The following is a 24,997-nucleotide window of genomic DNA, read 5'->3' as shown; positions in this document are numbered from 1 at the left end:
GGGTAAAACAATTCAAGATAGTGGATGTTACACGTCTAAGACCCGTATCTTTCTATGATCGTTCAGAATAGCAACGAGGCTTTGTAAGGAGACTGCTTTTCTAGAACTCGTACCTTTCTACGGTCGCCCAGTATGGCAGTATTTTGTTGTTTAGGACTCGAACCTTTTTTTGTTCGCCTTGACAAAAAATGCTTTTCCAGAACCCGTACCATTCTACGTACACCTAAACGGGACACTTTTCCAAGACCCTTACCTTTCTATGGTCGTCTATTAGAGTTACAAATATAATGTTTAAGACCCGTACCTTTCTCCGATCGCCTAAATGGAAAATAGCTTTTCCAAGACCCGTACCTTTCTATAGTCGCCTGAATGGAGAAGCTGCTTTTCTAGGACCCGTACATTTCTACGAGTGCCTGTTAGAGCAACAAACATTGTCTAAGACCCGTACCATTCTACGGTCGCCTAAATGGGAAACAACTATAGTCTAGGACCCGTACCTTTCTACGGTCACCTGAATGAGATATAAAGATTTTGAAACTTGAAATACGTAGATCCAGACTAAAATATAACGAGAAAGATCAAAAAACATTCACATCAAGAGTGAAATGTTTAAATGAAAATAATTAAGACATCCATATCTAAATTGAGATGTTAAGATTTAGGAATTTGAAGTACCTAGATATAGACTAAGGTATAACAAAAAAGATCGAAAAACATTCACATTCAGAGTGAAATGTTTAAATGAAAATAATTAAGACATCCGAATCCAGACTGAGATGTCAAGATTTGGAAACTTGAAGTACTTAGATCCAGACTAAGGTATAACGAGAAAGATCGAAAAAATTCACATCTAGAGTGAAATGTTTAAATGAAAATAATTAAGACATCCAGATCCAGACTGAGATGTCAAGATTTGGGAATTTGAAGTACCTAGATCCAGACTAAGGTATAACCAGAAAGATCGAAAAAGATTCACATCTAGAGCGAAATGTTTAAATGAAAATAATTAAGACATCCAGATCCAAACTGACATGTTAAGATTTGGGAATTCGAAGTACTTAGATCCAGACTAAGGTATAACGAGAAAGATCAAAAACATTCACATCCAAAGTGAAATGTTTACATGAAAATATTTTGTAACATTTAGATCCAAACTAAGATGTCAACAACGGATTGAAAGATTTTTGTGAAATCCACAGACTCTCAATTTCTGAAAAGGAACACGGGCTATAGAAACACGTCAAGTCGATGAAAATGACTCCAGGCTACGGAAGCACGTCGTGTTAATCAAGAGAGACATCCAACTATGGAAGCACGTCGATTTGATAGGGGGACTCTGGGCTACGAAAGCAAGACAAGTCAATATAAAGAGATATCGGGCTACAGAAGCACACCGTGTCAATAAAGAGGGACATCGAGCTATAAAAGTTGAGTCAATGAAAATGAGCTTAGGGCTACGAAAACACACCAAGTCAATATAAAGGGATATCGGGCTACAGAAGCACGCCGCGTCAATATAGAGGGACATCGGGCTACAGAAGCACGCCGTGTCGGTTACTTGTAGAGATAAAATTCAAGAATGGTTGGGACAAATTTCAAGGCTTTAGAGAGCAACTTGAATGTTAGGCATCTTCAAGGAAATATTATCTGTCAGACATGATTAAAGCAAAAACTGGTATGCATTCATGAAAGAGGTAGACAATCTGAGACACTTTAAAATGCACATTTCAAAGTTCAGTGAGGTTTTCATCAATTCAACCAAGATTTATGCATAATGACATTTGCATCACCCAAATTTCCACTAGAAAGAATTATCGTTCAAGGCAATTTTCACTCATGACATGGATTTTCTAAGAATATTAAATGTTACTTTCAGTTAAAAAAGATTTTCACTTATTCTCATTTAGAATGGCTATTTTATGATAATCACTCCATCTCACCATATCGACAAGGGTTCGAGTATTCTCGCAAGCGATATGACATTACCAATCTGAGAGGTCTTTAATAGGGACCGTATTATGGGCTTGGTCAATGGCTTAAATGGACTCTTTGTGTCAAGGCTATTGAAAGAACAACTTCACAATCATCTTCGGGTTTACAAGTCAAAAACCCTGCAAAATGAGAAAGAAATAATATTGTCCGCACTTCTTTGAGCTGTGCTTAAGACATATGAACTCCTAAGTTAATTCAAGTGCCCTAATCATAAGAAGCTTTGCAAGGGACGTAACGTAGGCTAGATTTATGGGTTGAGAAATGAAAAATTGTTAGGCTCAAAGATGTGTATAAGGGTCAAAGTTGATGATCATCTAGGCATTGTCGCTAGTCTTCTCTTTCACCAAGGATTGTCATTATAAATGCATCATTGATCTTAACTCTTTGAGTACTGCTCCATCGGGATACAATTTTTGCAATTGATAGTCATCTATTTGACACCTTTTTTTTTCCTTCACTTTTTTTTTTATGGGCATAAACCTTGTTTTTACCAAGCACACTGCTTTTTCGATACCCCAAATTTTCATTATCTTATGCATATGGTCATCAACCTTGCTTTTACTAAGCACATTGCTTTTTCATGCCCCTAGTTCTATATCGTATGATTCAACATTTGGACTCTATCGATGCTTTGGACCATGCTCCTTGAATGATTGTCTTTTGCCTTGCCCTAATGTGGGGGATGATCACCAATTGGGTTTAAAAAAAAATTGTAGGCTCAAGTGAGCTATGCAAATGATATAAGTATATAGGATAGAGGAAGCAATGTTCTTCGTCATCCTAAAGCACTTAAATTATCACATGAGTTCAATGTAATAACACGGCTTGAAGATTGATACAAGTGAGAGCAAGAAAATTTCTTTTCATTTTCCTCGCCTCATGATGCCATCTTACCTCTCAATTGCCCCGATATGGGGGTGGTTCCTAACAAGGGTAATTTGAAAAAATCTCCATAAGTGTATGGGACTCAAAAGGGTTAAGCAATAGATAATCTATAGTGTTTGGGAAAGAGAAATGAATTTCCCCTCATCATTTCGGTTATCGTACCTTTTGCAAGAGAACTTTTCATCTTGCGGATATGGAACTTTCTTACACTCATCTCATAAGTATATAGGTAAGGGACTATGTATAGGATAAGATTTGTCTTTCATCATCCTGACTCGTCTCATTTAGTATGCTTAATCCATTCCACATCATTCATTAAATTAGTCCATCCTGATATTCTTTAGTGGAATTGGTGGACAAAACATGTAAAAGTCACCATGCAAAATCCCTTTTGTAAAAGAGCCCGACAACTTTAAGCATGAAAAATTGTCGAATTCAAAACAATTTACCATGCTAAAAAAAAAATGGTTTCAAACATTCATGCAGAGGATTGTTCCACAATGGGATTGCCTTAGCAATGGATGTCCTTGGGTTGTCATTATCAGTCAAGACTGAAAATCCGCTTTTGCCCCTACACAAGAGAACGTGCATGAATAGGATACTATGCGACATTAAAGTGAATTCAAATTGCACATCTATTTTCGCTCGGATCAAGATTTTATCTCAGTCATATCACTACTAGAATCTGGTAGTGCTCCCAATTCGTCATCTGTTAAGTAACAATTGAGCCAATCGATCTATCGTTGCCACCTGATGTACCTTTTTCATATGTTTTCTCATCAAGCCAAGAAAGTAATGCTTTGAAACATGAAGTAATTAAGTCAGAAAATTGAACAGAGATAACCTAATGTATGTTTTTGAAAATGGTTTCAAAAATGATTTTTTTTTATTTGAGAATTTTTGGATGAGAAAGCATGAAGGAGCCCAGTCCTCAGAATTTCTCCATGAATGATATTTTATTTTCATTGTTGGATATTGTCACAAGGCTAGTTTGGTATACCCCATTATGTCCTCAAAACAAAACTTGTAATTTTATTGATATTCATCAATTGAATTACATTTATTAAATGGTAAATGCAATGCTCATTCCCTAAACGGAAAGTGAAAACATTTCCTAGAAAGCAATAAAAATTCTCACGCAGGGGAATGTGTGAAAGTAATAAATGAGTCACTCTCGTGGGCTAGGGCCCATTTCTTCTTATGGTCATTTGTCAACGGTGCCTATAAGGAGGTCATCGAATAGGCTCGTGATCCTTCTCATGCATCATCAGGGTTCTTTGTCTTTGAAGGTGCCATATCATCCATGCCGCCCCATCCAAGACAATATCCTTAGGGTCAATGTAAAAGTTGGAAGGAGCCAAATACTTCACGTAATAGTCGAACTTGTCACTTGGCTATCCCAGGGTGTCCATCACTTCCACTCCATCTTGCATCATTCTAGGAGAGCTAGGAAATGTCTCGCAAATGTTGGGAGACAACAAGTTTTGCCTCCCTCGCCCTTGCTCAAGTGGCGAGTTTTGCATGTCTTGTCTCTACCCTCTATAACTTTCTTCACCTCTTTCATGATGCCCTAATCCAATAGAACAGGACCTCCGAGACGCTTCAAAAGGGTTTCGAATACCTTGACTCCTTCTTCCAAGACCATATGGTAGCATCTAAAACCTCAAGAATTGAGATGAATTGTACGACAGTTTTCCCCATCGCATATAAAATGAGACTTGACAAAACATTTTGGCATTAAACAGCAAAATTACAACAAAGTATGTAAATTGCAAAGTGAGAGTTCAGACAACTTACCCACACCGGGAAGGGATGACAATTACATAAACACATGCATGAAGTGTGAGGCTCAATTTCTATCTAAACGGCTTAACAAAGTGGAGCTAAGAGGATGATCTGACCGTCGCAGTCTCGCGTTTAATGTATCAAGTCCCCCTAACTCCGACTCAGTTGAATGGAATGTCCTATAATCACGTAGTCTTGCGAATATGGACAAACACAGTCAACACTATAAAAAAAAACTTTCAAATAAGAGAAGATCAACCTCTACATAGCAGTCTCGGTCTCGCTTTTGAGGAAGTCCTTCTCAACACCATCTTAAAAATCCTATCATAGCCCAAGTCCAACAGCAGGTTGTGTGCGCAATAATGTAGTGCTAAAAGTAATAAAATATGCACAACAATTTAAATGCAAACAACACTTATAATCAAGAAAAATGAATCATTAATCCCAACAACCCCTGCAAGATAAGGATTAGCAAAGACTACTTCCCCTTATATCTTTTATCTGCAAGAACATTTAACACTTGATATTAGGGACATACTTGGAATCCTTGCTACCAAACAAAAACATTTTTTGAAAAAGAGAAATTTAGGCCTAAAGTCTATTATGAATTTTAATTCAAGTCCCCAGCAGAGTCGCCAAGCTGTCGCAACCTCCCGGAGGAAGTTAATGGATTACTAAGCGCAATGCTTAGCACGGACTCTCCCAAGTTCTACTAATCGCAACTTGGTACTTGAATTATCTTGCCTATTAGAGCTGCCACTAATCGATTTTGGGTTGATTAGACACCCAAGTAAAATGCGGGAGTACATTTTACTTCCACGAACCAAAAATTCATGGGTACGAAGACTTGGTACCTTTTCTCTTTATTTTGAAAATGTTTTGCATGTAATCTTTGCCACTTTTTATACTATACCACTAATATGTAAGATATGACCACGCAAGTACGGAAACAATGAGATAACATCCGATAATCAAAACCATAATTAGGGCAAGTTACTACATTTGTGATTAAAAAAATGCAGACGGAATGCATGCACGTTATGCCTGATTTTGCATGAAATTCTAACTAATTAACATGCGGTCTATATTGTTTCCTTTCATTTTATCATCATGCCTAATTTAACAAAAACAAGGAAAAGTCCTAGAGTCTTATTTTAAAAGGAAATTATGCACTAGTCACTAAATGACAGGCAAGAATGATATGCATGCTATGAGACTAAACAACTTTAAAACTACGTGCAATCCGCATAATTCTAATGACATTTAATTTGATTTTTTTAATGAAAATTATGGATTATTCTAAATGTATATGTACTCTTATTAACATGTGTTGGCCTAACAAAAAACATTAAATCATGGATGCGCTCTAAACTCTAGACATGTATGAGACAATGACATGCGATAACAATGCATTGATATACACGTTATGATTAGAAATAACAACATCAGATCAACTATAGCAAGCCACACAAAGCGATACCGGGATTCGATTAATGTCTAAAGGTCCAAAAGCCAATATGCTTTGGTCAATATAGGGAATAATTGAACAGGACCAAATCGGCTTGAGGCTTAATTGTGTATAAAAAATGTAATGGAGCCAAATGGAAGGTTAAACAACCCATATACCTACACAAACCAATTAAGGTCAGTCAAAGTATACCACAAGCGAGGCAAGGACAGCTGATCGGGGGAATTCATTGGTGAGCAGCCACAATTCCTCAGTGAAGATTTCGCTGAAAAGCCTGCAAGAACAAATGGATACTCGGCGTGAGTTTACGGAACTATTGGAAAACTCGTCGAGTTACTAGTAAAATTAGAATTTGCTAGAAATTCCACTGGTGTCGCAAGGCTAGCTAGGGAATCTTGACGATTGCGATGGGTTTGAGCACGACTGATCTAGAATGTCGGGACTGCCGGTAGAGACTCCAGAGGTCGAGGAAGTGTGCTCGACAAAGTCTGGTGAGGATTGGGCTTGCTTGGCGCTGTGGCGTCAATGGTTGCATCGACGGCGCTCCCTCTTGCGATGACCTCTTGGGAATATGTTGAACATTGTCAAGTGAAGATATCACGAGAGTGCTTGCTGAATGAGACGGAGATATGAATCTTCATGAGATCCTCTTCTCAGCGCTTAATCTAGATAAGAAATGAAGACACAAAAATAAATAAATATTTTAAATAGTGAAATGGAATTTCACACAATCAAACTAAAAAAATGCTTGACTTAATTTTATGCTTGTCATCAATATCGATGAAGCATGATGTGTTAGGGAAATTCCTTATGATGTTTTGAAGATGACAAAATAAATCAAAGGCTACTAACATATTTAATGGTTGAGTAATAGACCATGCAGATGTTAGAACATGTAGAGGATATTATCAAAGTCAGAAGACGACCAGAAGACTGAACGTAACATGTCCAAAGTATATTCTGAAGATTTCCAAACTTCTGTGTCAAAGTCTGAAGACTGCCAGACTCGAGACTCAAAGTCTGAAGACTGCCAGACTCGAGACTCAAAGTCTGAAGACTGCCAGACTTTAGTGTCAAAGTCTGTTCTACATCAGAAGTCTGCTCACTCTGACAAATTCCAGACTGAACGTGAATGATGAACCAGAAGACAGACTCTATGCTGAAGTTAAGCGGGTACTGAGACCTTAAAGCTAAATCTGTTCGAAGCGAGATATGTTCGGACCCAGATTGTAAAGTCTAAAGACCCAAATTGTAAAGTCTGGACTCAGACTTTACATCCAGATTCGATGAATCGTAACTCAAGCCCAATCATATAACGGCTAGTGATCTGGTTTGGATTCCACATCAAGATTGATTTGATTGATTCAATCTATTTGATTGACGATTGGATCTTGAAGACAAGATCTTTCTATACGAAAAGCTTTACTTATGGAAACCAAGATTTCGTTTGTATGGGCGATCGGAATCAATTTGGGATTTTACCTTTGTCACTCAACGGCTACCAAATCTTCTAGATACAGAGCTGTCCAATGGGTATATTGGAAGACGATTCTCCGGGATGCTGTCCAACGGCTAGTTTGGAAGTGGAGGAGTATTTAAGGAGATTATGGACCGATGAGCAAGTAAGAGACGAAGCGTAGAATTTATAATTCCAAAGTCTGAGCGACTTTAGATCATATACTTGTCTCTTGAGAGCTTAAACGTTTGTAATCGTGAGAGAAATACCAAGAGAGTGACTTAGTGAGATAGTGTGATCTACTAAGTGTTTGCACTCGGAGTTGTAATCTCTTGTTGATTGCATAGTGGAATCCAGCCAAGAAGGCTGTTAGCGTGGGAGAGTGGACGTAGGCTTGGATTAAGCCGAACCACTATAATTTTTGTGTTCTTATTCTCTTCCCTAACTCCTTTATTTTGTTCATACTAGCACTCTCAATTGGTATCGAGCCAAGTGCTCGGTTTATAAAAGTATTTTTACTTTTGAGCTAAAGATTCTTTATGGCTAGTATGTTGGCACCAGACTTATGGAAGGGAAAAGCAACACAAGGCCACCATATTTCGATGGAAGAAAATACAAGCAGAATGGCCAGAAAAGAACAATGAAAGAAGATGATGTGCAAAGAAATATATGCTTGACGGCACATTCAGAATCTGAGTCTAACTCAGACACAGACTCAGAATCAGAGTCTGATTCAGAACCAGACTCAGAATCTGATGAGGAAATCAAGGAAATCAAGGAAAAGAATAAGTTGGACACAAAAGAATCTTCCATATGGATTTTGGAAAACTCGATCAGAAAACCATGAAGATTTTATTCTATCTTCTGGAGGTTCAAAGATTCCATTCCTTATGCAAAATTTTTGCAAATTGTTGAGGAAATCCTTATGTGTCGTACGGAAGGTTGAATAGTTCTGAATTTTAATATCTGATAATTTTTTATATGCTATTCAATTTATCTATTTGAAGAAAAGGGTATTATATATCACGTGGATATTATTAAAGCTTATTGGTGGAAAAAGTTTGTTAAGTTGATGCAGGTTGAATTCGAGACGAGCTTGATTGAAGAAAATAAATTTTTTCCTCGAATTTCAAAATGCAAATGATCGTTGCAGATGTTGTTGCTACAAAGGAAATACTGAAAAAATATTCTGCTCAACGTGCACAAGCAACAATTCTATTCGCAAATATTGTCATGATCACAGGGGAGAAAGCAAATCCAAAAGAAAAGGAAAAGAATCGTGATCATCTCAAAAAAAGGCAACAAATTGAGGGGAGCTTTGATCAATTATGGAAAAATATTTTTTGATTGATCGTGATCTTATTATGGATGGAAGGAAAGGTAATTGTGTCAGAATTTATTCTACAAAATCCGGTTAGTGCATCTCTTATTACATTTTGTCATTAACAAATCTCATATTGATATTATCATTTTATTATAACAAAATGGTACGTGAATTTTATGATGCATCCGTGATTTTTATTGGATATTTACTGATATGATCGAAGTGAGCTATATTGCATATCTTTAATATTCAATAAAAGCTGATTTTCGAAATTGTGATTCATGCAAGATATTTGTTATCATTCTCTACGTGAATCCATTATTATCGCTTTTTGATTATGACAAAAAGGGGAGAAGATATGAATATGCATATGTGCTGATTGGTTGATATTATTTATTGCATAATATTGAGCTGCGATTATTTTCTAAATATTATTATGCTCAATCTATTTGTTATCTTCTGATATCCTTTGATTTAAATTAATAAAAGCGTGTTTACAAATCTGCATATTCAGAGATTGTTTTGTCATCATCAAAAGGGGGAGATTGTTAGGGAAATCCCTTATGATGTTTTGAAGATGACAAAATAAATCAAAGGCTACTAACATGTTTAATGGTTGAGTAATAGACCATGCAGATGTTAGAACATGTAGAGGATATTATCAAAGTCAGAAGACGACCAGAAGACTGAACGTAACATGTCCAAAGTATATTCTGAAGATTTCCAAACTTCTGTGTCAAAGTCGAAGGCGCTGGACTCGAGACTCAAAGTCCGAAGACCCGGACTCGAAACTCAAAGTCTGAAGACTGCTGGACTTTAGTGTCAAAGTCTGTTCTACATCAGAAGTCCGCTCACTCGACAAATTCCAGGATCGAACGTGAATGATGAACCAGAAGACAGACTCTATGCTGAAGCTAAACTGGGTACAGACCTTAAAGCTAAATCTGTTCAGAAGCTAATATATTCAGACCCATATTGTAAAGTCTAAAGACCCAAATTGTAAAGTTTACAGACTCAGACTTTACATCCAGATTCGATGAATCGTAACTCAAGCCCAATCATATAACGGCTAGTGATCTGGTTTGGATTCCACATCAAGATTGATTTGATTGATTCAATCTAATTGATTGACGATTGGATCTTGAAGACAAGATCTTTCTATACGAAGAAGCTTTACTTATGGAAACCAAGATTTCGTTTGTATGGGCGATCGGAATCAATTTGGGATTTTACCTTTGTCACTCAACGGCTACCAAATCTTCTAGATACAGAGCTGTCCAATGAGTATATTGGAAGACGATTCTCCGGGATGCTGTCCAACGGCTAGTTTGGAAGTGGAGGAGTATTTAAGGAGATTATGGACCGATGAGCAAGTAAGAGACGAAGCGTAGAATTTATAATTCCAAAGTCTGAGCGACTTTAGATCATATACTTGTCTCTTGAGAGCTTAAACGTTTGTAATCGTGAGAGAAATACCAAGAGAGTGACTTAGTGAGATAGTGTGATCTACTAAGTGTTTGCACTTGGAGTTGTAATCTCTTATTGATTGCATAGTGGAATCCAGCCAAGAAGGCTGTTAGCGTGGGAGAGTGGACGTAGGCTTGGATTAAGCCGAACCACTATAATTTCTGTGTTCTTATTCTCTTCCCTAACTCCTTTATTTTGTTCATACTAGCACTCTCATGATGATTGTGGAACATCATCAAGAGGACTGCACCATCGTCCGAGATCCCTGTGGGTGTGTGCCTCCCTTTTTTTTTTCCATTCGTAATGAGTGTGCTCTTATATAGAGAGGGAAGGCTTAGGTCCAAGGAAAGAGGCCAAATCTTCTTGAGATATTTAAAATATATTACCCTTTTGTCTCTTCCCCTTTCAATCTGTATTTTCCCTTTTCCTTTTGAACAAATCTAGCACAAGACCATTACTTCCTCAAACAACCGAATAATGTTGACATCTTTCTTTATTTGGCCTTTTCGATGTCTTTGTCCGCACGTTTATTTATTCACCAGATCAGCAAAAATTCTTTCCCATTTCTATTTCTTTTCTTTTTTCCTCAATTAATCAGCCGAGAATGGGATCTATGAAGATATGCACAATATTTCCTTCCGTTTCGATTCTCACGTTAACCCAAATATTTACAAAGATGTTCATTCTCTTTTGCTTTATTTCTTGTTTTAAACAAAGATATGTTGCATCAAAGAATCGAATATCTCCATGTCAATTAAGCTCAGAATCATTCGTTCGAATCTATTCACTATCGCCGATTCAATGCGAAATGCAATAATGCCCCTAAAATTATATGTTATGCAATTTTTTTTTTTAGGGCTTAAAAATTAATCCCTAATTTTCTTATACAATAAATGACTAAATGTGAAGTCCAAATTTAGGTGTCAACACCATTTCTCTCCATATCCTCCCAAATTTCCCTCACAATCCCGATCTTATCTAACTTGACAAACATGGCTATAATAATGTTGTAGGTATGCATGGTGAGCACAGACATTATCCTCCTTCATCTTCCTATACAACTTTAGCGCATTTGTCAACATCTTTCCTTCCCCTATACTCTTTTTTTTTTTTGGTTTTTTCAGTTTCCCCTATACTCCTTAAAGAAGCAATTATATGTAGCAGCACAAGGACTCACCCCAATCCTCACCATGTCCTCAAGCAACTCCTCTGCATCATTGATCTTCCCGCACGAACAGAGACATTTAACGACAGAAGTATATGTCGCCATGCTCAAGCTAATTCCCCTCTCCTTCATCATCTTCATCTTATCGAGCAATAACTGCAGCTTATGCGCCCTACTATACACATGCAACACAATGGAATAACTAGTCACGTCGGGCTCGATCCCTCTGTCGCGCATTTCATCAAACACCTTATCAGCAGCTCTCAACGTCCTCTCGAACCTCACACCCGGATGCAATCTCGCTCTCCTACAAATCCCATTCAACGACACATTGTACGTCACCAAATGAGGCTCGAACCCACGCTCAATCATATCATTCAAGAACCTCTCCGCCATGTCTATCCTGCCAATCTTGCACCACCCATAAATCAAGATCGTATACATTTTGGCATCCGGGTCAAACTCCCCACAAGCCTTCCTCTTGTTAAAAATCTCCACAGCCACTTTCACGTACCCATACTTACACAGCGTGTCGAGCAAGTAATCCTTATTACCCGGTCCACGCTCAACGAAGCTACCAATGTCGTCGAACGCACGCACGGCCTGGCGCGTGAGCCCAGCCGCAACCAGCTTTCGTATGAGGATGAAGAAAGTGGTGGTCGTCGGGTGGAGGTTGTTCTGGTCCATCTCGACGATGAGCTGCCAGACGGCGTCGAACTGCCGCACCTTGGAGAGGATGTCGATGAGGAGGTTGTAGAACGCGGAGGTGAGAGGCGGGTCGGGGAGGGACTTGGCGTAGTTGAAGAGGGCGACGGCGATCTTGGAGCTGTGATGGAGGCGGAGGAGGGTCTGGTGGAGGAGGGGAGGGGAGGGGAGAGGGCGACGCCGTGGATCTGGAGCGACGACTCCATGGCGTAGAAGGGGTTATGGTGGTGGAGGAGGATTTTGTTGGTAATTTGTTTATAAAACAAATTGAGAGGTGCTTGTCCCACATCGAAAAGATGTGAGTGCGCGCGTGGACGAGATTTGGCATTAACCAACGATCATTATTGTATTTATTGAGAAAATTCAGATTTATTTATATAAAATATTAACTACAAAATCTTGTTGAAACAGTCATCATTGTTTATGAAAAATTACAATTATTTATTATTTATTATTTATTTAATTCCGAATTTTTATATCTTTTCAACATAACCTTTGAGACGCGTCTTTTTTTTTTGAAAGGTTGTCTTTGTTCTTTGAAGAACCTTTTGAAGAGTTGCCTCTATTTGAAAAAAAAAAGATAAATACGTTTGTTTTGAGATCAAACACATATCTTCTTCTATCTTTTCATTTTTCTTTCGAGAGAAACTACATTTTTTTAATTGTTTCCCATGAGAGGCGCGGAGAAATACTAGAATTCTTTATCTAGTATTCTCACTCGAGACTTTGTTGTATCGGAGGAAATTTGCCGGTGACCATTAGCAACGTAGTGGGGCAAATAAATCCTTAAAAAAAGTGATATCACGCCTCAAAGTTCGACTTGAGTATTCTAAAGATCCGACTTCATTGTTCTACCCAATACGAATCATATTTTCCCAACAGATTTGGGATATCGAGTTGGCGTCGCTCGAGGGTCGGGAGCCTGTCATCAAAGGCGGGGGCCGCGCCGTCCAGACGGCAGCGCAGAGGCGGCGTAGAGGGAGCGTGACGGCGGGAGTGAGAGGGGTGACGGCGCGTCTCAGCTTGAACGCCGCCATGTTGCCAGCGATGAAATTTTTTTTTGACTCTCTTCATCTTGTGCATATCTATGGATGTATATATTAGGGAAAATTGCATATTGGTCCAAATGTTTAGGACTATTTTCACAAAATATTTAAGATTTCGGCTTTACCCAAAAAAACAATAATAATTATGATTTCGGCCCCTTATATTTTTTTCTTCGTTGGTCCTTGGTCGTACCTTTAAAAGATGGTCTAGATAATGCAAGGGTTAATTTGAAAAATTAGAAGCGAGGCAAAACTTCTTCGTGATAATTCCACTTTTTTTATAGTTATTTAGTGATATCATTGCGAGAAGAAAATGAGGATCATGTCTAAAAGCATGGGTTAAAAACTTGTTTATTGTCAAAGACAATGTCGACCCCTGTGAAAAGTGAGACAAAATGGTAATTATGCATTAAAGGGTGATTACTTGATAAATGCGTAATTTTGGAAAGCAAAAGGTGAGACAAACTCCACTTTTTGGATTAAAAATATAGACTAGTATTAAGACCCACGCTACTAGCATGCGTGATTGCCAACAGATAATCAATTTTTTGGAAAAATTGAAGAGCTACTTAATTGAGTAGATAATTCATAAACATATATCAATTAGATGGTCGCTTGATGAAGAGAGAGCAGTGACTCGTCTTGATTTTTATACACTTTGATGCAAAGGTAATAATGGAAAACCCAAAAAGCAGGCATTTAAGTTTTGACTTGTATACATAGATCAATCTAGGTGATAAATAGAGTTGGATCACTATATCATTACATAAATTATTGACTTCACGATTTAAAAAATATCCTTTTCAACAAATGCTCCACGCAACACTCGTTAAATATATTCAATTTAAAAAAAAAAAAATCATCTCCAATGCACTAATTGCACATAACATAAAAGACATAAAAGACAACACGTCTATCTGGCACCGGCAACAAAATTTAAAGGTAAGGACAAGCATAATGTTGTAAGCAATGGCTTCAAGAAATTGCATGATGATTTTCAACATACCCATCAACATTACGTTCCACTGGAGCACCTGATGATGAATTACCTACAAGAGCAGAAGCCTTGATCCTGCAACCACAGTGAGAAGGCTAATGAGATTGATTTCAGATGTCATAGTAGATGTTCTACACATTGAACAATATAGGATTCAGTAATAGTGGTAAAAGTCCACTTTTGATGGTTTACATTTACTTTTCTGCTATGCCACCAGATGACCATCTATAGCTTCTACTGATTATTTTCCCCGGCCTTAAACAATTTTACCCTTACAGGTCTGAATTCAACTCCTGAACTTGAAAGACAAAAAAACACTTCTGTACTCAATCCAGAGTAACGAGGGAATAAATTTTTTTACTATATCACTAATGCTTTTAACTCTTTTATCTCGATATGCTTTTGCAGACAATCAGAAAGAAACTAAACAGTTCACAAAAAAGGAAAACCATTCTGACCCATTTGTTAGACTGAATTAAATGCAATAATTGAAAGTAGCTGAAGTATACAATATTTGGTAAAGTATCATCTGCCTTCCATTTCTTCATCTGCAACTTGCACCGGTGCCGTCTTCGAGTAGAGTAAACTGTGGTGACTAACACCAGCTATGCCCAAAGTATTGAGGAACTCTATGTGGCTCCTTAAAGACTCATCCCTGAGGAAGTCGATACAAGAAAGTGACCCATAGAGATAAAAAATCAAGCTGATTTAATTATGATGAAGCTGTTCTATGAGCACAAAAATTCTTAACCAATAAGAAGCCAAATACCCAGTCCCCACCAAACTGTATGCATGACAAAAATGTTCAAGAAAAGAAAGAAATATCAGCCGCTTTATGATATTTCATCTTTTAAACTGCCAAATGTCTTGAAAGTGGAGGAAAGCAAGCCATGTCACAGAACAGGAATAGCCCTTATGGCCAGTGACGATACTAAACCGTAGAGAATAAAAGCTAGTACATCTTGACTTGGTGATCATGCTCCTTATTCAACTGCTGCTGAGTTGGAGAAATGTCGAACCCCTCTGTTGGAAGGCTGAAAATTTCCTTCAGATCCTGGAACAGCCAAAGAAATCAGTCCAAACAACCCTGACCTCAAGTTTAGATAAGCATGATTTTGGGTGCTCTTCAAGGGAAATTGAGGACATAGAAAACCCAACCCCAATCTGAAGAGTTGTATCAGAGATGATCTAATACAAATAAATAAGTACCCACTTGCTAAAGTAGCGAATTTGCTCTTTATGCTCAGTTGCTGTTTTGAACAATCCTCCCTTGAATATCTGAACCAAACGGAATGGAGAAACAATAAAATGACAGGTATCATGGCAAATTCCATCCTGTGCGTCCATGCCCATGAGCAAGCATGGCATGTTTGCAATACACTACTTATATGATATAGTGAGCCACTCATAAAAAAACAAACATGATTGCATTAAATAAGATACTATCTTTTTATGAGAAAACTAGAAAAGAAATCTTATCTTTGATTGGTTTATTTGACAATGCATGCAGTGAAAAATGGAGTAGCAGATACATCCGGTATTTTTTAGGCATGCATCGTTTGTGCTCATCAACACACGAAAGCCAAAGAATTCTAGTGAAACACCTAAGGCTCCTGATCATAGCATTTCATAGTAACATCTGCTCCAATATAATCACGTTGTTTACCACAACAGTTCTTAAGTCATTTCTCGTATCTTAACTTGCATACAAGCCCCAAAAATATCTTTCCATTTCACCAATTGAGACCATAGTATAGTTGAATGACACAAAACCTGCTTTCTGTATATCTTCTCCTCGATAGTTCCACACGTCATCAACCTATACACAATGACATCCTTCATCTGTCCAATTCGATAGGCGCGATCAACACTTTGGTTATCCGTACTGTCAATAAGAAATGCATACGTAAACTAACAGAAATATGCTCAAGATCTGCTTCTTTATTCATAAAACATCTGAGCTACGTTTGAGAAAAGAGGGGAGGAAAAACTGATGGGCAAAATTGCCCCCACCCCCCCCAAACAAAAAAGAAAAAGAACTTACCTTTAAAGTAATAAATACACCTTTTTGCCAAAGAACCAAAAGAATTTGCGGTAAGTGCTAACATTATTAGGACATCAGAAAATAAATAACAGCCAATGCAAGCACAAATGGATCAAGTCAAGGCTGACATGATGTTTATTACATGCGTCTGCATCATTAGTTCAGTGATATTGGTATCATGAAATATTATTTAGTATAACAGTGTGAAGCTTAAAGTTGGGTAAGAACTTGTATCATCTATCATAATGATGTTACCTATGACAAGTATTAGTTAGAACTCAAACGGTACACAGATTCCTACTTAAAAGTTGTGGAACAGTTAATAATCCTATAATAAAGGAATAGCATTGAATATAACCTTACAATGTAATAAAAAAAAATTCTCCGTTTCTTCTTTCCTCTTTCATGTACTTGCAAAAGTAGTTGAATTCATGGCTGACAATAAAATAAGCAGTGGTACCTCGGATTCCATGCTGGATCTACAACAATCACGCGGTCTGCTCTTGTAAGGGTGAGGCCTTGACCACCAACTTGAGATGTCAAGAGAAATATAGGTGCTCCAGTGCCTTCTTGGAAATTCTAAGGTCATAAGATGAGAATAGCACATAAGCACGTCGAATTTACAAGCCAGACATAAATTAGCGAGATACTTACATTTACTATCTTGATCCTGTCACTAGCTTTTGTCGTACCATCAATGCGTAAATACTCACAGCCACGGGACAGTAAGGAAGCCTAATTGCAAAAAGATTCAGAAAAATCAATCGCCTGTATTGAGCCAATCAGCAGTTTACTACTCCCCAAGTGTTTGGAGATATTTCAACTTGAAAAATGCAGTATCAATATTGAACATTGGAAAAGGGGAAAATTAAAATCTCGAACTGCATACTGCACTAAAAAAAGCTCCAAATAAGCATAGTTTGTTCAGTATGATCTCAATAGACTTTCACAACCAACAAGCCAATTCTCAACAACTGATTTTATATTGTGACAAATTTCTTTTTCAAAAACCAATATCAACACTTCACCAAACGTAAAATGAGGAAGCAGGGAAAAAAAGCCTTAAGGCAATATTCAAATCAACCACCACAGGATATCAAAACATAGTTTCATTGTATTGCTGGAGAATCTCATTGTATCAGTGGAGAATAAAAAACCAGTGGTATATATCTATATACACTCATCCTTGTGAGATTTAAAATCAACATGGAATAATCAGATGTGCCAGCAAAGGATAAACATTGCATTCCCCAAAACAACTTGACTAATCATTGTTGCAACTTCTCAAAAGTAGTTCCAAGCATAGCCAAGTCAAACCTGGATAAGATCGAGCATCTTGCAAGTCTGAGAAAAGATAAGCACACTGTGGCCATCTTGAATTAATTTGTCCTATAAAAGAGCGTCAAAATGTATTTATGGTAGTCTCTTTCAATTTCATCAATCAAATATAGTTATGCAGGAACCTACCAGTAATGACATTGTGAAAGATATTTTGCATGATATTCCGTCACTTGTCTCCTGAAATTTATCTCTCTCACCATCAGCTATATGCATCAGCAATTTCTCTGCCATCCCTTCAAGATCATCTTCAGCATCTCCCTTTGTTAACAACAGTGGATGATCACATATCTTCTTCAAATTCTGATCAAAAGAAGTGTACAGTTACAAGCTTTTGTTTTGAAAACAAAACAAAACAAACAGTACTGTCAAATTAAATGTATGATATATACTGTCCACGTGTCTTCTAACAACTTGAGTTTTTGGAAAAGAAAAAAGGCAATTTGCCTAAAATACATCTTAGCACAGGTCAAGAGTAAGTCTTGGCACTCTCTCTTACTATTATTCAAATAAGGCATTGTATGGACATACTTTAATTTTTGGGATAAGTGCACTAGAAGTCCTCAAACTTATTGCAAAAGTGCAATGGCGTTCTAAAAAAGTGCGATCAAGTCCTGAAACTTTCAAAGATACAATCATGTGCTACAACTTGTCACGAAAGTGCTATCAAGTCCTAAAACTTTCAATTGGTTGAATCAAGTGTTTTACTTGATTGCATTTTTTGAAAATTTTAGGACTTGATAGCACTTTTGTGACAAATTGTAGCACTTGATTGTAATTTTGAAAGTTTCGGGACTTGATTGCACTTATTTAGTTGTAGAACTAAATTGCAATATTGTGACTAGTTTTAGGACTTTCATTGCACATATCCCTTCACTTTTTTTAAAAAATCTAAATCTTGCACCCGACTCACTTTCATTTTTCCTTAGCCTAAAACACCTAAAAACGTTCAAAGTACACAAATTTTGACGCGTGGATCCCCACACAATTTTTTCGAAATTTTCTGAAATTTGGATAGTAATTTTAATTGTGGTGTCAAGGCAAAAAGTTGCTTTTTGCATTTTAAAAGACAAAAAAAAAAACAAGCCCTTAGTTTTCGTAGTTCTGGTCTTTGGTTATCTTGTCAATGTGATTACATTTACAACTTATGTTTCACATGTAAGATTCAATGGAAACACAAGAGTAAGTGTTGAAAAATATGCCAAATATAGGGGCCCATTCTCTAACAAGTTAAGTTTTCGCTAAAAATGGCTTAAGTAGCATAGAAAGAATGATAAACTTACAGTCAGGAAATAGGATTTGCATCTATCCTCTTAGCAATCAAAGAGATGGAAATAACAGATGAGATGAAACTTTATTTTCAATCACTCATCACTTGCCTAAGAATGCATCATGCCATTTGGTGTATTGTACATTAGCAAGGCATAATAAGTGGATGCTGAATAAATTTCACTTTTTTATGAGCCATTACTCGTGCACAGAGAAAGTTAGAGCACATAAGAAAGAACGAGACAAAGGTTAATAGTCAGAGGATACCGTCAATGCAGGAAGTTGTGAGCAGTCAAAGGAAGAACGAACCATCTCACTGTTCAGAAAGACTTCATAAAATTGTCGCTGCAAATGTCAAAATTTTAGGGTCAGCATGTTGAACCCTGGGACCAACACCATGCAATAAGAGCCTAGGCTGAAGAATGCAACTTGTACCTGACAATTTGTCAATCTTAACCACACGATCAGTTCACTCTTCTTTGACAATTTAGCAACTTCTCCATCGTCTTCACGAAATACTTCACTCTTAAGGCGTCGCAAAAAAAAAGGTTGAATGCATTCCCTCAGCTCCTGTTGCAAAAGGAATTACTCCACCATTTCTTTTTGATCTTTTTTTTGGGGGGCACAAATTCTACAGAAGTAAAGCAAGCACCTGATATACAATATGAAACCAGAGAAGGAAAAAAGAAAAAACCCCACATGATTAACAGAGAAATGAAAGTTAACACTTACAAGAAAGTTTTGAGTGAAGCACAATAATCAACAGACAAGGTCAATTTAGAGAAATCTATTCAGCTCAAACTTCAACAGTACCAATACTTTCTTAAGTGGCCTCGTTTTTCTCATGCAGGGATACTTATGTCTTTTATAGAATTAGACAGCCTAACGACTTGTAAAGTCCCCGCATAATAAGATAGACCACAAAAAATTACTAAGCTTTATAGTCAACAGAAACTACAATAGCACAAGACAATGAACAGACAAAATCTCACTTTCAAGACTGCAATTCATATTTCCAACAGAGAATTTAATTTGGTAGGATTTACTAGAAAACTATACAATATGGTTCAACATTGCCTTTTCCAAGGTTATAGGGCCTCTGCACTGGCCAAAAGAAAATCTATAAGTTGCAAGACTGTGAAGTGTGAAATATGCTCAGTAAGTTGCTCCTGTTTTAGAGCCATTGTCCTAATTTTCCTGCCATTAAACTTGTTCCTTGGAAAGCATATATTGGCAATCTGCAATGATTCATGTAGACAGAGAGCAGCCTCCATCAAAACAAAGATATAATGGAGTCCACTCTATACAGTGCTCTTGTAATTCATCCCATATTCCCAACTCTTGTTCTGACTCTGACTCCGTGATGCCGTTTATACAGCATTTTCTAATTCATTTGACTTAGTCAAGCTCGTATTCCCAACTCTTGCTCTGACTCATCTGACTTAGTGATGCCCAATTTCTAACTCATTGGCAAGTAGATGGAAAATCATTGAATGGAGAAACCACTACATTAAAGTACAAAATACATACTGCTAAGAAAGAATTCAATACCTTTGCAACTGCTGAACCGATGCACTTCTCTCTATCTGAAGCCTTTTTTTCATTTCCACGAAGTATGGGATTCTCATATTTCTCTTTAAAGCTGTAAGAATATTTCAAACTCAACCGAGGAAAAAAAAATTAAGACATGATAATGAGGATGTTTAGAAACCAAGAGAAGTACAGTTTGTCATCACCCAGTAGTTCAGGAAAGCAGAAGTTAAATAGCGCCCATAGGTCCTATTCAAGCATCAAAAAATGGCACACGATATTAGAAAAGTATACTGTATTATTAAGACATACAGGTATGAAAGCACTGCATAAAATAGCAGCCCTAAGGATTACCCCTAGTTTGTTCTGAATCGGAGTGCCACTAATGACAATGCGATGAGCAGCTGGTATCTCAAGTAAACTTTTTACTCTCTGTGTCTTCGGATTTTTTATGAGATGTCCCTGGAGTTGTCAACTTTATGTGAGATATTATTGTTAGTAGTACATACCACAAGTCCTGAAAAGCACATGCTATTTGTGCGTAGGAATAGGAAGAGGATGTCCCACAGATAACATGATTTAAATGAGAAAAAAGGAAGAGAAAAACAGTCTCACTAGTAAATAAGCTAGCGGCTCTTTCCCAGCTTAATGGTTGGGAAGAAGTGTTAACTAAGCATTTACCTAATTACATATAAGAGATAAATGCAAAATTATTCTGTTTTAATAGAGAAGAAGTGCTAACAGAGAAAGAAGTGTTTAAGGCTCTTCCTAGCTTGACATAGGCTATTCAAGAGATTTATTGCGTTAAATAATAACATGTGAGTCAAATATGCTGGGTGTACAGGCAAGGCACAAAAACATATAGCAATTCCTGTACAGTTTCCTCATAAGTTTCCCAACTTCTGTCTCATAAAATAACACTATCCGCAAAAAATACATAGAGCACATATAGCAGAACATCTAGGATATTCTGCATTGGTTCGCATATTTTCGCAAAGAGGTTGAACATTAAATTGAAATGCAAATGATGTTGTAACAAGGACAAGTATCACTAGTGTAAAGTACTCCCCACTCTTTGATATCTCATTACCCTAGTCAAGGGCTTAACATGTGTCTTTGAGGATCTTGTCAAGCATCTCATGAAGCCAACCATGCCCATCTCTCCTATGTCTCCCTCCCTGCACTTTCTCCACATACAAATTTTGTGCAACTCCTAACCTTTGTAACATGCTCGACATAAAAGGAGGAAAAATAATGCAAGGCGGCGATTAATGTATAAGGAAACAAGAAACATAAGGTTTCTAATTTTTGGCCCTTAAAATGCAGCAAGTGCAACATCACCAATAATTTCAATATCCTCAAATAGATGGCCATCCATTTTCATCATGCATGCAAAGTTGTACGCCACGTGAAGTCTTGACTATATATTAGTTATTGTCTTCTCGAGCTACTGACTTCATATCAATTGCCACTGTCGTTACCGATAAATTTCCTTCCTCTTTCTTTTCCTAATCTAATAAGACTTATATTCCTCATGAAAGGGCTTCAGAGGAAGTAGATATGCATTGGGAAAAAAATAGAACGTACACATTTATAACAGACTAACATATTGCAGGTGCAGCGACTTTCCATGAGCGATGAAGCTTACAGAGAACATTAAGGTGACATAGAGTTGACACATCAATCTTAATGATTTGTTCCACCAATTTCAGTGATTTTTTCCACAATTCCATTTTGAATCAAGAATAGGCACAACAATTTTAAGGGTTTCTTCCACAACTCCATTTCGAATCAATTAAATCAAATGCTTTAAAAAACAGGTTGCAAATTATCAAAGCGCTCTACAAAAAATAATCTACACAAAAGGCAAAAAAAGACATGTCTACAGTGAACAGTTAATTAAGGAACTCCCTAAATTCAACAGTAAGGAAACCATCCTTCAGAGCTTTATACCCACCTCATCAAGAATCATATAATCCCATGTGATGCTGTCCTCATCCAGCTCATCCTCAGAGTAAAAATCGCCCCGCAACGATTTCGAGTTGTTCCGCACAATATCATAAGTTGTTAAAAGAATAACTTTGTCCTACAAGCAACACAATTGAAATCAATCATCAAAAAGACGTGCATTGACAAATAAAGAGCAAGAAAAAGTCGCTTAGTAACTACTAGATAAAGAAGTGTAGAAAGACTACTCCAACCAGAATGCAACTATCTTGTTGATCTTAATGTCATGAATTATTTCAGACTCTAACTTGGCATTAATAGCAACATGAAAGATACTAATTGCAAACAAGATAATTAATTGAATGATGAACGTATGATCATGCAGAAATTATCTTGACCGACTCCCAGGAGCTAACCAAGGAACAGAAAAACAACAACCTGAAGCACATATCGCAGTCTATCTTGACAAGCCTCTGGACGAGTCCCATAGTATCTGCACACAAAATGATGACGCAATATCTCTTAGAAACAATTATGAGTGCACAAGTACAACCAGAGTATTTAAAGTTAAAAAGCAGGCAGCCCCACTCTCTGGTCTTTGCAGAGAGTCCTACAGCTGATAATTCTTTGAACCAATGAGAAAGCAAAGTCTCTGGCGCCACAACAAGTGCCCTCCTTATCAAACTGGAATGGAACAACCCAGCTAAGAATCCACAAATCTGCAAAAAAAATTGAATCTGCATCAACCATACAAAATCAGCCGTTAACAATAGTTGACGATTGCCACATAAGCACCTGCATTGTTTTACCCAAACCCATGTCGTCACCCAAAATTCCACCCTTTCCTTTACAATGGAGGGACCAGAGCCACTTTAAGCCTTCAACTTGATGAGCATACAACATCTTCGCAATTTTGCCAGGTAATTTGTATTCGGATTTCGGGCCAGTCAAGTTATCATCCATGAGTAGTAAATCATCGACAGAGTCATCCGAAATGTCAATCACATTGCTGTCGCCACAATCCATGCAGTCACTGTATGAGTTTAAGGACGCAATTGAAAATGAGTGTTAGAAGTAAGAAGGGTATCAGCGCCTAGGGTTTAACCCTAGACGACGGAGCAGCTACTCGCCGCCGTCGACTCGCCGGAATAGTTGGCTGTCGCCGCCGCGGCTAGTCACCGTCGAGCGTACCTCTCTGTTTCTCTCGCTTCTTCGTGCGACACCTTTCCTCGAGTGACTTCTGTTGTGCTGCTCCCTCGCGCTGCTCGCGCGGCTTGCTTGCGCGACTTGATCGTGCTGCTCGGGCGGCTCCTCCGCCCTGCTCGTGCGGCTCGCGCGGCTCCTCCGCCCTGCTCGCGGGGCTCGCGTGGATCGCACCCCTCGCGCGGCTTCCTCGCGTTGCTTGCACGGCTAACCATGGGTCTTGATGGGTCGGTGTTTTATGGTCACTGACTCACCGGATTTGTGGAGGATCGACAACACCAACGGAGACTGACGCCACGCGAAGCTCTCTGTGATGCTTTTTTATGGGAGCAGATGCTTTTGCGTGTTAGAATTTTTGAGTTGCTGAGAAAGAGACCTCACTGTTTTTGCTGAGTAGTTTATTCGAGACTTGTGCATTAAAGCCGTTAAACGGTTGGATTGGATCGATTATTAATGGTCTCATCCAAATTAACTCATTAATCTATTTATGCTTAATATAAATTTTTAACCCATATTCGACTCAACTCATACCCAACCCGACCCATATTAATAAAATATTTTCATATTTAACTAAATTTAAGAAAACTTATTCTTATGTTTTTTTTTTTTTTAAAAATTATATTACCAAAATACTTTCAATCAATACAAATCTAATCAATAATTTTAAAAAAAAATCCTTTTTCTTTTTTTCTTTTCCTTTTTTCATCAAGAGAGGTTCGCTGGCCAACCCATTTAAAACCCATTAAATTGCTAAGCATCCACCAACCAAAAAAAAAAAATGCTAAGTAATCCATTTATGATCCATTTAAACTTGTTTTTAAAATAGATGTGGCAAAAAGTGTGTAGAGTCCACATTTGATGATACACAAATCATGAACTGGATTCGAGATTAGATTATGGATGGCGGTTTAAAAGGGTGGCGAAACTTTGACCCAAGTCATCCACAAATCATGAAATGGATTTGAGTTTTGATTCCATGTTAAATATAACCGAATGAACTAAGGATGTAACTCTACATCTCTCAAATCGTTCAGTAGTTGAATATTCTCCTTGATCCTCGTTATGTCTTGACATGTCAACGAAGAAATCTTAAATCATAAGATGAGTGTACACCACCTCAATATTTAGGCGAACAACACGAACAAGCTCCACACAAACTCGTAATGCTTATGCTGTGACTTTGTAATATCTCTCGCCAACAGCAGATAAAACAGGGGAGGAAAGAGCCTAAAATGTCATAATAAAAATAGAGAAAATAAACACCACCAGCTGTAGCTGATTTCGTTAAAACCCAACTCTTGAGGAAGTAGGTAACATAAACAATTTGTATACACAATTTGCATGAATTTCTTCCAAAAAAATTATGTATCTTTTAA

The 24,997-nt window shown here is 37.6% G+C and overlaps 1 protein-coding gene and 1 pseudogene across 1 annotated transcript; both read right to left on the bottom strand.

Moving 5' to 3' along the window:
• Positions 1-11,293: 11,293 nt before the first annotated feature.
• LOC120291747 lies at positions 11,294-12,495 on the bottom strand (annotated as a pseudogene).
• Positions 12,496-14,152: 1,657 nt separating this feature from the next.
• LOC104436930 (protein CHROMATIN REMODELING 24-like) lies at positions 14,153-23,951 on the bottom strand. Its single transcript, XM_039308259.1, has 19 exons — positions 23,610-23,951; positions 23,214-23,451; positions 23,007-23,137; positions 22,857-22,911; positions 22,429-22,557; positions 20,826-20,933; positions 20,665-20,720; positions 20,493-20,583; positions 19,377-19,511; positions 19,209-19,286; positions 17,802-17,975; positions 17,652-17,723; positions 16,989-17,069; positions 16,795-16,913; positions 16,064-16,175; positions 15,500-15,568; positions 15,250-15,344; positions 14,800-14,945; positions 14,153-14,365 (listed from the first exon to the last, which is right to left on the bottom strand). The coding sequence occupies exons 1-18, from the start codon at positions 23,834-23,836 to the stop codon at positions 14,816-14,818; spliced, it is 2,100 nt and encodes a 699-aa protein (XP_039164193.1). The 5' UTR covers positions 23,837-23,951; the 3' UTR covers positions 14,153-14,365; positions 14,800-14,815.
• Positions 23,952-24,997: the final 1,046 nt, after the last annotated feature.

The sequence above is a fragment of the Eucalyptus grandis genome, chromosome 3, assembly GCF_016545825.1.
Source record: "Eucalyptus grandis isolate ANBG69807.140 chromosome 3, ASM1654582v1, whole genome shotgun sequence".
In the NCBI taxonomy this organism is placed as follows: Eukaryota; Viridiplantae; Streptophyta; class Magnoliopsida; order Myrtales; family Myrtaceae; genus Eucalyptus; species Eucalyptus grandis.
This window is presented reverse-complemented; position numbering and strand designations above follow the sequence as displayed.